The sequence below is a fragment of the Epinephelus fuscoguttatus genome, linkage group LG8 (assembly GCF_011397635.1).
Source record: "Epinephelus fuscoguttatus linkage group LG8, E.fuscoguttatus.final_Chr_v1".
Taxonomy (NCBI): domain Eukaryota; kingdom Metazoa; phylum Chordata; class Actinopteri; order Perciformes; family Serranidae; genus Epinephelus; species Epinephelus fuscoguttatus.
In genome coordinates, this window is record NC_064759.1 from 36,009,972 (window position 1) to 36,026,459 (window position 16,488).

The window sequence follows — 16,488 nt, forward strand, 5'->3', positions numbered from 1 at the left end:
TTGGTTTGAAAAGGATTTTGTTGCTTTGTTTTCATGACAACAACATTCTTCAATGCTTAGAATTGTCGAAAAGAAATTAAGAAACTCAGTTTATTGGGACACTGATACTGCCCTGTCACAAAATATTAGTTATATAGTTTCGGGGGTCTTATTGAACAGATCTAACATAATACAAAAAATAAAAGTCTTATAATGGTCGAATAATTTTTTAAAACATGCTAATACATTTACAGTTTTTTATGGGGAAAAAATGAAGGTTCACTGTTCTTAATACAATATATTTATTGTGATTTCATTATATATTTGATAAAAGAAATATCAGTATTAATTCTCGCCATTTCTGGGGTGTTTTCAGAATGCTTTGATGGTAAACATGTAGAATAAATACGTGGTAATAATAACTACTGGTAATGCTACCAGTATCATGGTAACAAATAGATTTATGTACAGTACATAGTTTGTAATGTTTTCTTTTCTTTCTGTCTTAAAATGACCATGACGTGACCTCTTAACCAGTTGGTAGAGGCCTATATTTGAAAAAGTATGGGGTCTAGTAAAAACAAACAATAAAAAACTATTAAAATAAACATTATTATTTGTTAATGATAAACGCTTTTATTGACTCGATGCAAAGTAATTTAGTGTGGACGTTAAAGGGATAAATAATAGGCTACTGACAAGAATGAAAGGTAATTTCGCCTAAAACTTTGCCCTTGAAATGTTGTCATACACCATACTAAAGCTGTCAACACAAATTAATTGTCCGTGATTTATTTTGAAACCGGAAGTCGTATTTCCCCTGACGCTAGCTTGACACTCTCCGCTCCGCTCCGTTAATCTGCTCACGGTAATAAAAAGTAACGGACAGGTCAGAGGCAGAAGGATCCAGCACGTCAGTCTCTACCGAGGACCGACTGTTCGCAGACGCTGACAGGACCGCGGGGCTGTTTTTATCTTGAACTAACACCGATATCGTTTTTAAATGCTCGCACAGCTGTGATCAGACAAGCAGAGAAGATGATGATCTCCCCGTGGGACCGCTGGTACTCCACAAGCTGCTGTCTATGCTGCCATGTCCGCACAGGAACCATCATCCTGGGGGTCTGGTACATGGTGAGCACCGCCTATCGCCTGTCACTCACTGCCTCCATGTAGACATCCAGAAACAGACCATCAGGGAAAACATGACCTCGTCACAAACCATTCATACTGTGTGCTGATTTCATGATACTGCTGGGTTTTAGAGTGTATTCCATTATTAATAAAACCCATGTTCTCACTTAATTTAAGAAAAAGATTGAATTATTCTCCTCTTTAAAAAACATATCCTAGCAAACCTTAAAGTGTGTTATTTTGTTATACTCTAAATTAATAATGCATTTTTGTAGAGGGAGTGTTCTGTGTAAAAATGGGCAATAGTCACTCAGTTTTTGGTGCGTTTATCCTCCTCTACGTCACTGATTCTATACATGACTGTAAATGATACTGGAAACCTTTCTGATGTGAACAAACTCAATCAAAAGATGAAAATACATGAACCCTCTGTTTTGTGTTATTAAATGTGCCATTCAATTATTAATGGTTATTCTCCTCTACATCATTGATACTAGACATGATTATATTAAAGACCATGAATGTTTTAGATAAGAAATAACTCAGTATTATTTTACTGAATTAAAGTATGGAAATATAAGTACCCTCTTTTCTGTGCTATTTAGCTGTCAGTGTAAGATTTCTTCTCTTGAACGCATACCTCTGTTGTGCAGGGGAGGGCTGACTGAACCAAACACCACATGTGGAAAAATCCTCTCTCTGCTCCCTATGAATAAATTAGCACTTGGCCTCTTCAGGTAGCAGGTTTTGTGTCAGGCTGCCTATTGACTGCAGAGAATTTTCCATGACATTCACCTGATCAATGGGGATGTATGAGTCATATGCATAATGAGCTGTGCCCGACAGACCAATACAAAGCTCATGTATGTGCCTGAACTTAGAGCTTTTACTGTAGATATGTAATTTAACATAGCTAAACTATTTCGAGGATGAGCTGTAATTATTTGGGGTTTGTTGCTCTGCAGCTCATGAGCATTTTGAAATCTATATTCAGCATCTGCCCTTTTGCAATGTTCTACTATCACCTGCCCATATTGCCCCCCCACCTGTCTGCCCATATTGTTGCCTTTATCTACCCATATGTTCTCTGTCCCTAAGCTCATCAATGCCGTGGTGTTACTCATCCTGCTCACAGCGCTCAGTGATCCTGAGCAGTACCATCTGACCAGCGCTGAGTTGGCTAATGACCTGGATGTCATGGATGACGCCAGTAAGTAGCCCAGCAGGCCACTGTTTCTAATGTTCTACTTGAAAGTAGATCTCAAAACAACTGACTGTGACAGATGACTTAATCTGGGCTTGCACGGAGTGACACCCTCAGTAGGGTTGTCAGCTGACTAATAGGATGATTTATTGTGTTATTAGAGGGACCTCACACATTTGTCTAGACGAAGGTCAGCACTTCTCTCTAAATCAAACACCCAAAGCCACAGACATGCAAGCCTAATGTCCATCTGTGCCGAGCACTTTGAAAAGCCTTCTTAACAGACCAGGTGCACACTGGAACAGTCTGACTGGAGGTGGGCCACAGCACATGCTGCTGGTAGCCTCTGATTGGGAATGACTGTATTGTCCCACTTCCAAGGGATTAGGGTGTCCTATGATCCATTACTGCAGGCTGGGCGTTAGGACACTCTCAGCCAGAAAAATGACTTCTGTTCATAATAAGAACACTGTTATGTTGCTCAGTTATTTTAGCACTGTCGAATGATCAGATGTGACTATGGTGACAGTTTTGTGTTTTTTGAATTTTTACCCTTCTGCCACTCCATATGGGTCGGAAATACGCCGCTAATTCCACTGAATAATGAATCAGAAAATCAGCTGAAAGAGACCCTCGACCTTGTAGTTGGTTTTTCAGCCAAATAACTCAGCGTGTGTTGGAGACTGTGCTTTTTGTTGACAGAGGCACTAGTCATTATTTTTGAGGCACTGGCTCAAAATATAATTCAATACAGCATCAAAGCCTGCACAGCAGCTATTTAGGGCATCAAATCTTCAAAACAGGACATCAAGCTGTGAGATAGACAAAACAGCAAATCCATCAGGCAATGAACAGTGCTCTGCTATTTCTATTTTAACATATTCCTCAAAAATTGTTCTAGATAATGAACACTAAAAGGACAAAATGATGGATTTCTTACACCATGTCACAGTAACTGAACTTTTCTAATTAAATAGTATGACATTTTGGCAAATATGTTCATGCTGAGGTAGATGAAAAGATTGATACTGGAGTCAAGAGGTGATTAGCTGAGCTTAGCTTAGCTTAGTTTAGCTTAGCTAGCATAAAGACTAGACAGTTAGCATCATGTCTCTTTCCAGAAATACACTTACCAACATTTCTAAAGCTAACTAATGAACACCTGTGTTTGCCAGGAAGTAGGTACAGTACATAACTCTTCTTAAATTTCAAATAATGTTTTAACATTGTCTTTGTGTCATCTTGAAATGACATTTAATGTGTTAATTGGTTAGCTATAGGCTACAGAGCCAAGCTAGCTGTTTCCCTACACTTCCAGTCTTTATACTAAGCTAGGCTAATCCCTCACCACTCTCTTAGTGTTGTTTTCAGCAGGGACAGACAGGTAATTTTTTAGTGGAATAGCTCTAAAAAACACTGAATAATACCCGTCCAGCACCAAATGACAAACAGACAAAGTTAGTAACTAGCTGGTGAACACAGAGCAGCACTTCGTAGCCCGATAAAGGTGTGTTTATGTTCTCAGGTGCGATGTTTCCCAGCTCAGTATCCTCTAAATATGGCTCCTTAAGGAGACTTATCAACAATGTTTTCCCTCGGGTCATATGTTCAATGTACATTTCCCTGGGTCAATATGTTGAAATTATCCATCCAAGCTTATAGTATTATATTATTGTTATTATTATTATTATTATATTATTATATTTTTACCATTCAAACTACATTTAAAATGTCAATATCCCCTTGTTCATTTGCAGTGAACAAGGGGATGACGATACACCGATGAGCCAAAATATTAAAACCACTGACAGGTGAAGTGAATGCAATGTTCTGTTGGGAAATGTTGGTGTTCTGACACGTGTGGATGCAACCTGACACGCTCCACCCACTTAAACACCAGTGCAGACCAGGCACCCCCCAGGCACCCCCTAGACCAGGCACAACAGCACTCCCCAGTAGCTGTGGCCCCCCCAGCAGGACAATACGCCACACCACACCACAAAAACTGCTCAGGAATGGTCTGAGGAACGTGACAAAGAGCTCAAGGCATCAACCTGGCCTCCACATTCCCCAGATCCCATCTGATCAAACATCTGTGGGACAGTGAGGGGGTTTATTTTGTCTGCAACGGTGTTCGGGTGGGTGGAGCATGAATGCCAGGACCCAAGGTTTCCCAGCAGAACACTGCACTGTAACAAGACCATCAATGTTATTCACTCCACCCACCAATGGTTTTAATGTTTTGGCTGATCGGTGTTTATTAAGCTAACGTATCAACTTAAAAGTTGAAATATCTACATTACAGAGTTGTGTTTACAGCTTGTTTCTATAAAAAAAAAACTTGGCTTGTCACAGTTTCCTCTATTAATGGCATTTTTAATCACTGGTTTTTGATTTTCCAGACACCTGATTCTGTCTGCCTTTTGACGCTCACCTAAATTAGACTCTGAAAAAGAAGTGTTATATTGCCTCTCGCAACACTTTAAAGCCCTTTTATGAGCAAATGTGATTCATCCTGTGACTCAGAGCTACAGTGTATTGTCATTTTATAATAGAGATCTGGTATTGTATTTAAGCGGGTCACAGGATGGAGAAATGTTAAATTAAATTCACTGTTTTCCCCAGTAGTGCCACTTGTACTATATTTTGGTTTTGCCTGCTGCTGTCCTTATGTAACAGAATGATTAGTTGTGTTATGTAGACTTGATGAGGTCAAGCTGACATGGAGCAAATGACAGAGTAGATGTTAATTCCTTATGTGGTTGACAGATGCAGCTCGTCTGTACAGAATTTGTTTTCGGTAGATCAGCTGAACATGATGTTGTGAACATTTTCATAAATCTGATTTGGAATTGAATGTGCCTCAACCAAAGTGACCTCACACAGACTCTCACTGGCTTTTAACTACACCTCTCTCTGCTACAGACATGTGCATTGCCTCGGCGATCTCTCTGCTGATGATACTTATATGTGGGATGGCAACATATGGTGCATACAAGGTAAACAAATGATTCATTAGATTTTATTGTAAACACACTGTAATCTCCCTGCGACCCAGTTCAAGCTCTGATTTACAGTATGTCCACAGTGTTGGTTAAAGAGCTCAGCATGTTTCTCTGCTCTCAGATTCACCTCATCAGCCTAACCCATAAACCTAAAAGACATATCTCTGTTTCAGCTGCGTGCCGCCTGGATCATCCCATTTTTCTGCTACCAGATATTTGACTTTGCTCTCAACACCCTGGTCGCTGTCAGCATTGTGGTTTACCCAAACACGATACAGGATTACCTGCAGCAACTGGTGAGAAATCTTGAGTGTTTTCATCTTAAAAGTGAAGTCAGTGATATCTAACAGCACAATATTGACTTCTTAATGGTTCACAAATTTCACGATTTGTGTAAGCTTTTAACTTGGCATTACTCATTTAACATGTCAGTAGTTATTAATGTACAACTACAGATGCTTTTACTATCTTAAGACCGGTGCTCATTTAACCTCAAATGATCCCTCTGCTGGTTTTGTTTTTTGACTCCCATACAGCCTGATAACTTCCCTTACAAAGAGGAGATTGCTGCTCTCAGTAATGTCTGCTTGGTCTTCATCGTGCTGCTCTTCATCGGCTCTATTCTCGGCTTTAAGGTAATGTTGTCTTACCTCAAAGGGGCCTTTCAAACAAAAATCAAATCAGTCATATTTTTCATCTTACCTGTAGTGCTGTCTATCAGTGTGGATTGTTTTGGTATGAGTTGCCGAGGGTTGGAGATATCGACTGTAAAGATGCTTCCCTTGTCTCCAGTATAGTGAAACTAGATGGCACTCAGCTTGTGGTGCTCAAAGCGCCAAAAAATACATTTGAAAAACTGAACAGCAATGTCTCTTTCCAGAAATCATGACCCTGTTACTCAAGATGATCCACAGATTATGTTGTGAACAGTTTCATAGGAACTAATTTCTTTCTACCAAACTAAATAGCCCCCTCCTGCTAGCTCACCTAGCACCACTGAGCTAGCAAATGTTACAGCTCAACTAAGGAGGACAACATTTATGTGTACATCTCGTGCTGTCACGAGCATGAGCCTCTTGTCCAGAAATAGATACACTTCCTTCTGCCCAGTGATATGGTCGGCAGGTGTAGTTCTACACAAAGAAAACGAAACTGCTCACAACAAGGTCTGTGAATGATCTTAACTGGGTCATGATTTCTGGAAAGAGAATGTTTTTCAAATGTATGTTTTTTGCCCTTTGAGCACCACAAGCTGAGTGTCATCTAGTCCCTTTAATTAAGGAGAAGGCAGACATCTCTGTAGCTGATATTTCCAGCAATTGGCAGCTTACACCTAAACAATCTAGACTGACAAACAGCACTGCAGGTAAGAGTAAAAATATGTATTTTTGATTTTCAGGTGAACTATAATCTTCTCCATACATGTAGCAGCACTTAAAGTTCTTTGCAGGGCTGCCAGGCTTATATTTGCAGCATAACACATTATCTTACAGCAGAAAAGATGTATTATGCATGCTTGTGACAAAGGCACCTGCTTTTTATGTAACTTTCTGCCCAGATGTGATTTTATGATGACTGGTGGATTTGCTTTCACCACTTCTGAGGAATGTATAAAATGTTATGATTTTCTTTTAAAGATAAGTTTTTTTTATGTTTTGGGAGCCCCATCGGATTTCATTTCAAATCATCCTGGAAGGTTTTTGGCAAGAGTCATGCATCTCACAAAAGATGCTGTCCAATAAGCCTTTTTTTTTTTTTTTTTTTTTTTTTTACAGCTGACAGCTTTAACTTATTATAGTGAAAAAAAGCATTATGCCCAGTTACAAGTGACAGTAATGGTGGCTCTGTTTTATTTAAGTGTCCCAGTAAGCCATGATTGTGTGACAGTAAGCCATCTTGCACAATACCGGGACTAAAGCAGCTAAATGGAATTCAGACATCATACTTTTTTTCATTTCAATCATTTGTGGACTCTTAGGCTTGTTAATTTGTTTTGGGTTTGTATCGTGTAATGACAGATCTATTAAGCTGTCAGATATGTTGTTGTGGTTACGCTGCAACTCTGCTAACAACCAAAAACATATTTTGTAATAACTAATGTTAAGTCTGAGATTATAAGACAAACTGCTACTAAACAGTTAATAATATGGTTTGGACTGTCATAAGTAAGGGGATTTTTATCGGAAACCCTTATGTAGTTTCCTCAGAATCTGTATTTGGATCAGTAGTTGTGTGAAGTCATTTCTGAGTGATGGAATAATTTGCTTTGCACAGTCAGTGTCATTATCACACTGCCATTTGCAGTGGAATAGAAGTTAAATTGAGTGATCTCTTGCTGAAAAAGGATCTCTGCAGGTTCCCATGGAGGCTGTTAAAATAACCTAGCTGCCAGAGCATTAAAGTGACTTCTTAATTGGGTTATTATAGAAGTTAGAAAGCTCAGTCTGGCTTGGGGTTTGTGCTAGTGGATGGATTTAGCAGATGGTGTTGTGTTTGGCTGAAGAGTTGCAGTAGCAAGCTGCCTGCTGAGAGGTAGATGATTCCTGGATGACGGAGAACAACAGGAACTTTTTAATACTCTAAAGCGATGAATAGCCCTCAAACAGAATCTGAAAACAGTCTGAATTCAACAAGCAGGTTATTGGATTACTATCATCTGTATGTTATGTGAGTTATTCTCAGTGTTAGTGAGAGCTTCTTTGAATAACATACTTTTATTACATCCACTTTTTCACTATGAGACATGATGTGCATGTTGTCATGGCGCCAGCTGTGTCTGTCTGTGTGCAAAAATAAAATATGGGACAAAAATGTAACACTTACACCACAACTTTCCTCAAGGGATGAAATGAAATGTTACATAATAATGAGGAAAAGCTGAAACCACAACACTGTTTTAAAACTTGCGGGCTTCACTACAACAAAACGAAATTATAAAAAGATTAAGAGTCTACAACAATGAGCACGGTTACATGTGCACAATAATCAGATAACTGGGAATAATCAGGTAATGGTAATAATCCGATTTGATGCGTTTACGTGCACTTCAATAATCTGATAATCAGAAAAACCTGGTTTACATGATTCAGTCCTTCAGTTGGATTTCTCCCCAAGTACATGATATAAAACTCAAACTTCCTGTTACAGTAGGTACTCATATCCTTGAAAAACCTCGAAAAGTACGCAAGTCATATATTTGCAAAATAAAGCACTCATCATGCTGACAGCTTATATTCTTACAGTACTGTTTGTTTTTATCATTAACAAATACATGTGAGAGCATTCTAATGTGTAGTTTATCAATGTGGAGCCAATTTTACATACTTTGGGTAGATTCGGAGTAAAAGTACTGCAAAGTGCAATATACAAATGTATTGTACATAAACTTGTCACACAAAGTGCATAACATATAAGTAAAATAAAATAAAAGTGACAATTTAAACACTGAGTAAATACAAATATATTATTTTATGTAAAATCTTTATCTGAAAGGGAACAAAAGCTGTCAGGTTAATGTAGTGGAGTAGAAAGTACAATATTTCCCTCTAAAATGTAGTGGAGTGGGAGTATCAAATAGCAAAACCCGAAAGAAACCAGATTAAAGGGTATACATGCACCAAATAATCTGACTATTGGGGAAAAAGCTAGGTGTGTTTATCTGATTTCTCATAATCAGATAATGGCTTTTATCTGATAAAGCCTATCGGATTATGCTGTTTACATGACCACTTGAATAATCAGGTAACTCCAGAAATCAGATAATGATCGGTTTATTAGTGTGCATGTAAACGCGCTCAATGTTAGCAGCTCTGTGAGGCTATATTTGTGTGTGTCTGTACAATATTTCATGGCTACACATTAAATATATCGTGGGTAACTTTTACAAACCAAACATTTTGTCATATTGGCTGACCCTGTCACTCCATCCACATGAGACAGATGTTTTCAGAAACACATTTTAGTGTACTGTTTAGCTTTGATATGTGAAATGACTCATTATAGACTTTCTGTCTTATATGCTACTGTCAGGATATAGTGACAGTTTTTTTTTTTTTTTAATCAACTACAGCTTTAAAACGTTTTTTGAGATATTTGAGTTTTGACCAAAGTTGTGGACAGACCAACATTGCCATTCATACAGCCATGCTTCTAGTTTGGCTAACAACCATTTCTGTTTTGTAATGTGAAGCCAAATATGTTTACTAACTCATAACCAAATTACATATCACCTACCATAACCCTACTTAGTATTTCTGATTTTTGCTAAATAGCAGATGATGTTGATGTCATGCAGTTAAAGCTTCTAATCTGTGATTGTGTTCTTTCTGATATCAGGCCTACCTGATAGCATGTGTGTGGAACTGCTACAGATATGTGAGCGGCCGGGGTTCTTCTGAAGTTCTGCTCTATGTCACGACCAATGACACCACGGTAAGACACCTGAAACAATGTGAATCTTTAAAAAAAAAAAAAAGTATACAGATTCATTTTTTAAAGGCTCAGTGGTTTCTAATACCAGCTCAGCACTGTAGTTTTTCGCAAAATTGATTTAAACCAGAGTAAAGTCTTGGAATGTTTCAATGGTGGATTAATTAAATAGTAATGAGGGAACATGTCACAATGTGCAATAGTGTGGCTCACTGAAGATTTGAAATCAATTTTGGACAGTAATGGAGCTCTACAGCATGGAACAGTATATTGACATGCTGTATCTTTGGTTGAACTGGCACCATTTTGTAGTAGCATCAGATCTTGTTAGAATTGGTTTTTGTTGATAAAAAGAAACAAAGAGAATATGACTAGACTTACCTTTTAAACAGAAGATGGAAGAGCATGGGCTAAGCTCTGATTAGCTGGTCAGTTTTCTGGTAGGTCAGGCCACAGTTGAGGGAATCTGTAGAAAAACATTTTCTGCTATTTTTTTTCTGTTAGACCATGGATGGTGAATGTAAATCACATTTTCCAATGAGCTGTCACAAATGTCTTTGTGCACTCTCGCTTTAACACCAGCACTGCAGACCTACCTCACATGCAGTGTACAGCTGAACAAATACTTCTGTCAGCATTAAGTGGAAGAGAAATATTTCCACAGCAGATTAAAATGTCTGATTAGCAAACCAAGTGATTTACAAGTCTGCAGATATAAATAAAATGTAGACATGACAAGGAGTGAGAAAAATATCATCACTGTGCACGTGTGCTATATGTTACCAAATTCATAGTCCATTAAACTATCCTTTATGCCTACATTCATTTTCATCTAGAGATCCAACATAAAAGAATATCTCGAATTGCTGTTTTATTCCACTTCTGCAGAAAAATGATTACCTTATTCAGTCCAGACCACAAGTCACTTTTAATCGTCTGCGTAGGTAGGCCAGTCTGGCAACTGTAAAGCCGTCATGTTGGGGGAGGAAGGAAGTATAAAGATGGGCTGTCGCAGCAGGTAGTTTTACACGGCTTACATGGATGAAAGAACAGACTTGGATGGAGAGATGTGGCTCCATTGCTGGCAAAGCCATTATAATGGTGGCGGAGGCACAGTAGTAACAGTAAGTGGTACAGTTAAGTGAGCTCTGTCTAGGTCTCATGTCAGTGTTCTGTTGCTCAGGCCTGGCCCCCTGACCGCTGTTACCCTGCTGCCCACACACTTATTATAACTGATTATAACTTGACTGAAGGGAGAGAAAAAAGTAGGCTGTAGAAACACTAATGAACTGTTTTGACTATTGTGGACATTCTTCATCATGAACACACAAGGAGCTGTTGACCTTGCAGTATGTTGGGCTTTACAAGTATAAAAAAAACCTTTCTCAGTCTGAAGACTCCTCTGAGTGTAACATTCCACACAATTTGAAACAATCCACCACACTTGACAGCTTTATGCACCGTGTGGCTTTATGTGATGTTAAGGGCTTCTACGAAACAGAAACTCCTGATGGATAAAACACTAGAGCTGTAAAGAGAGGAACAGGAGGCCACTCTCTAACTCTCTGACATCATTAGTGAAAAGTGCCAGAAAAACAGCGGTCTGCCCCTTTATTAGTCTCACCTCTGCAGGTATACTTTTTCAATTAGAACTTGACATATTCAATTAGAGCTCCCCACAGACCACAGGCAGGTTTGCGGCTTTTGGTTAGCAGCTTGCATGACTATGCATCAGTTACACAGCAGTTAGGTCAAAGGTCCACTAATGCGTCCCGTATGAGCAAAATTCCTGCACATACACTCACACCCACAGTCAGGTGCTTCATTTGGCAATAAAGGAGCTGCAATAAGTAACCCTTTAAATGCCTCACAGAACAAAATGAACATCAATTTCTCTTTATAAAACGGATGATGATTGAACTGTATGCTAAGCTCCGCAAACAGTAATCACTGTTGTTATGTCTGTCAATTACACCTGTCAGTCTTTTTATTCATGCAGAGCACATACACAGTTTACAGTGATAGCAGTGGCACATTTACAATTCAAAATTCCTAGTCATTTGTGAAACATCAGGTCTTTTCTAACCGATGGCTGCGGCCACTAGATTTCATTGGTTGTAGCTAGCGAGCACAAGCTAATGTAATTGGAACTACATCACTGTAGAAATGTTCATATGATTTGTATGAAACATACAAAGGTAACACATGGTTTGCAGAAATGTACAATGCCAACAATTTATCTGGCACCTGTTCTGATCTTTGCCCTCAAAAGCCAGCTTCTTGTCTGTCATGTTTTGAGAGGGTGTCCATCAATTGCTGTACAGGCCACTACAGATCAAAGGGGCATTGATCCATGTAGGAGTCGCTAGTAGAGGCTGTTGAAGGATATTGATTACTTAATGTCCATGTCATTCTCAAAAGATCAGGGTGGTTCACCTTCACTGAGGAAAGACTGAGTCTGCACATGTGTGCTGAAACCCTCAATGGCTCATTGTTTAAAACATGGGAGACACAGGTCAGACACATGCTGTTGTTGTATATGAAATCAAATGAACCATTGAGAGAGCCTCCATTTCTGTTAACCATGGTGTCAACAGCAAAACCAGAGTGTTGAGTCACACCGAAGATGTTCTGACTCCACACAGTCTCAGCTTTGCTTCCTGGTTGATTACCTGAGAAAGAGACGAGCAGAGAGGAAGCTTAGATTCGTGCATTTGATTGAATGAAAGACTTTCTTCTGAATGTTGTAAAGACGTGAACAGGTTTATCATGGCACATCAGAGAAAAGTGGTAATGACAAACAAATGATTGCTTATATCCTTACTTTGAGTGTGAATGATGAATAGCAGAGGATGAATAAGCAAGTCTGCCCTCTCTAGTTAGAGAGTCTGTGAACTGCATTAAAACTAAATCTGGATGCCAACACCTGCATTTGTTTTGGTCACATGGCATAGTGTCCTATATCTGATTCATCCCCCACATTATTCAGGACACTCTGTGTACTACATTTCCCTTTTTGCTCTGAAACAGTTGTTCACTGCTCTGCTTCAGCCTTGCAGATAGTCATGGTTTCAAATCAAAATACATTTCTGCTTATTTGCTTCAGTATCAACCCATGAAACATATGTGAATGGTCATGAGGCTGCAACTAGCTGTTGTTTTGCATTAGTGATTATTTCTTCAGTTAATTTATAAATCTTTTGGTCTATGAAATGCCTCACAAAAAGAGGGAAAATCCCATCACAATTCCCAACTGCCCAAGTCCATATTTAAACCTTCTCTTTTTGATTGACAAAAGTCCAGAAAAATACTAACTACTAACTACTAACTACGAAAACCAGCATATATTCACATTTGAGAACTGTGACCAGTACATTTTGGTCATTTGTAATTTTTGGTAATTTTTTTCTTAAAGCACGACTTAAACTATTGACCCATTATGAAAAATCTTGCAGAATAGTTTTCCTTCAATCAAAAATCAATTAATTGACTCACCTCTAGTTGTTCAAACACATCCAAGAATTAAACCCAAGTAAAGTGAAGCTGCTTTTAGTTTTTATGGAGCAAAAGTAAGGTGGGGAGGAGGGCTTAATATGTTTTTACTGGTGACGGACTTGTTCAACCGTGCGAACACAGCCCCTGTCTTTTATTCCTCCTTGAAAAGGTTGCTGTTGCAATACCTGTGCATATCCAAAAGCCTGTTGATATCCTTTTTACGTTTAAACGTAAGTGTGCTTCTCCTTCCAAACAGAAATGTGAAATTCTTTGGGACATGCATTTCTACACCTGCCTTGCAAACTGTTTGTAAATTGGTTTTTGTACAATGTATCCCTGACAACACACAGAGCCGGCCGTAAACAGACAGGAGGCTGTGTGTTGCAAACTGCAGTAAAAACCCCAGTTGATACGCGTATTGTCAATATGCTGTATACATTCCAAAGACCCTATGTAAACAAGTAATTCTTGAATATCCCACATTTCACTCGTTCTAATTTGGAATATGGGCGGCACGGTGGTGTGGTGGTTAGCACTCTCACCTCACAGCAAGAGGGTTGCCCGTTCGATCCCGGGCGTGGGAGCCCTTCTGTGTGGAGTTTGCATGTTCTCCCCGTGTCAGCGTGGGTTCTCTCCGGGCACTCCGGCTTCCTCCCACAGTCCAAAGACATGCAGATTGGGGACTAGGTTAATTGATAACTCTAAATTGTCCGTAGGTGTGAATGTGAGTGTGAGTGGTTGTCTGTCTCTATGTGTCAGCCCTGCGATAGTCTGGCGACCTGTCCAGGGTGTACCCTGCCTCTCGCCCGATGTAGCTGGGATAGGCTCCAGCCCCCTCGCGACCCTCAAGAGGATGAAGCGGTTAGAAGATGAATGAATGAATGAATAATTTGGAATATCCAAACAGAATATGCTGTTTACATGACCCCTATTAAATCCAGAATATTGTCATACTCAGAATAATAGTGGAATATTAGTTTGCATGTAAATGTACGCACTCAGACAACCCTCCGTTGGTTGAAAAAGAAAAAACACATCATCTTTCTTCTTCTCTGACCCCACCATCCCACCCTATTAATTTCCATACAATCCATAGAGCATTTATGTTGTTATTGTACCTAATAAAACTTGGGCTGTTTTAAATGCAATATCATGTATTTTACTCTGTTTTTTTAATCTTAAAGTGCTTCCTGTCCACCATTTTGATTCTCTCTGTGTATGAAATGTGTTGTATAAAAACCGCTGCCTTGCTCTACATACTCAGCTCTTCATGGTGCATAAATATATTTGATTAAACGTCTGTGTTTAGACTATTTTTAGGAAGCCATAATTGTCTCTGTGCCATTTAAACTCTTCCTGGCCTATAGATATTTCACTTAATCCAGAGGTTTTACTGTTAAATTCTCCTTCTGTTTGGAATTGCACTGAAGCCAGTGTGATGTCATGCAACTTAAACCAAACAGACATTGACAGATTTGTCATTATTATGACACTGATTATTTTGAATTGTACCTGCTTTTTTGCAAAGTCAAGTGACAGGACAACTCATACTAACCAAATTCTTTTATTTCTGCTCTTTCTTCTTTATCTCCAGGTGCTGCTGCCTCCGTATGATGACAGTCTTAGCCTCCCTCCCAAGCAGGCTCCTCCACCGTACACCACCGCTACGGCATGAAAACATTCCCAGCATCCTGCTGACTGGACCCTGCTGTTAATAAAACCCCCAGCAAGATTAATGCACCACACTGCCTCTCCAGTGTACAGTATATTCATGGATATATTGAAGCTACACAAACATTACAGCACACCCATGCATGCAGCGATACATACGTACATGCACACACCTCTACCACCACCGTGACCTCTCATCCCCTCCTGTTATTTATTGATGACCTTATGTTCTTACTGTAGCTCTTCCATATGTCCGTTCTGTTTATATAAATCCAGACATGATGTGCATTTTAATGCATTTAGATCTGGTTGTAATAAGGCCCTAGAAAGTTTGATAGATTCTATATATTTTTATCAATGCTATTTAAGCTCTGTGTGTACCTGTAATAGTATTTTATGTGTGCTATCTTTCATATTCATATCTAACTTATGCACAAATGCAAAAATGACGATCTTATTGCCCACGGTAATGAGTGAAGAGTCGTCCAGTGTTTCCTGTTTGTCTTGTCTCTGCTCCTGATCAGGGTTGGATTGCCTTTATTCACAACTTTCTATCTGATGGGGTGCCCTTTATAGATCCATGTGTGAAGTGTCACCTGGACTGGAAGTTTTCCCAAAGAAATGCGTCTGCCTGTATTCTGACATGATCAAAGAGCAACCTAGTGTATATCGAACATATCACCTTCTTTTACTGTTTTATTCATTTAAAAATCAGAATTGTCTTGTGTTAAAAAAATCAGGAGTGTCGAGCTGTGCTGGCTGACCTTCATAACTTTAAATGTAACTGTGTGTTTCTACTGATAGACGAGAAATGTCTTGGGCTGCTATTTATCTATTTTGACAGCACTGATCTGGAATCAGTTTGCTCTTTGAAGTCACTATGAATTGGTTTCTCGAGGGAATCTTGTGCAATGACTGTCGATCGGGCCTCTATACGCTCAGGAGCTCAGTAAATATGGACCCGGTTGTGTTTTTTCAATTAAACCAATGGGACCTTCTGGTCTTTGTAAACACACAAGTCTGCTCCACCAGATGCAGTTATTGGCAAGCTGCTTCTTAGACACAAAATGTCCTGCAAGGACACAAAAATCAAACTTGAGGGCTGCTGCTGTATGAAAAATAAAGATGTGACATTTATTTGTCTATTAAAGTCTAATTTCAGTGACAGATGTTTGTGTTTTATTTTGAATGTAAAGCAGAAGCATGTGCATAAACTCAAAAGTTACAACAGATTGTTTAAAGGAATACTTCACAGACACGGCGATCATTTGTATATCAGTAACTCACTGCATGTAATGTTGAATTATGAAGAAAACTTTGTTTTTCTCACATGATGAACGGAGAATCCAAAAAGGGTAATATTCTTCATTAATTGAAGTAATCAGGGTCTGCATTTAACAACAGCAAAACTATATCAAAACATCTTTACAAAGTCTTAAAACTCATGCAGTTTAATCCAAGTCTCATTTATCCAGTCCTATGCTTTGTACTTCCCAAATGCTCGCTCTTTCGCTAAAACAAAGTATATGACGAATGTCTGGATTCTCCATTCGCTATAGAGGCATGTGAGAA

At 39.0% G+C, this 16,488-nt stretch overlaps 1 protein-coding gene across 1 annotated transcript; it reads left to right on the forward strand.

Annotated features, from left to right (window-relative positions):
• Positions 1-816: 816 nt before the first annotated feature.
• LOC125893231 (lysosomal-associated transmembrane protein 4B-like) lies at positions 817-16,077 on the forward strand. The gene is made up of 7 exons (XM_049583794.1): positions 817-1,113; positions 2,212-2,323; positions 5,243-5,316; positions 5,496-5,618; positions 5,859-5,957; positions 9,658-9,753; positions 14,840-16,077. The coding sequence occupies exons 1-7, from the start codon at positions 1,018-1,020 to the stop codon at positions 14,918-14,920; spliced, it is 681 nt and encodes a 226-aa protein (XP_049439751.1). The 5' UTR covers positions 817-1,017; the 3' UTR covers positions 14,921-16,077.
• The last annotated feature ends 411 nt before the right edge of the window (positions 16,078-16,488 follow it).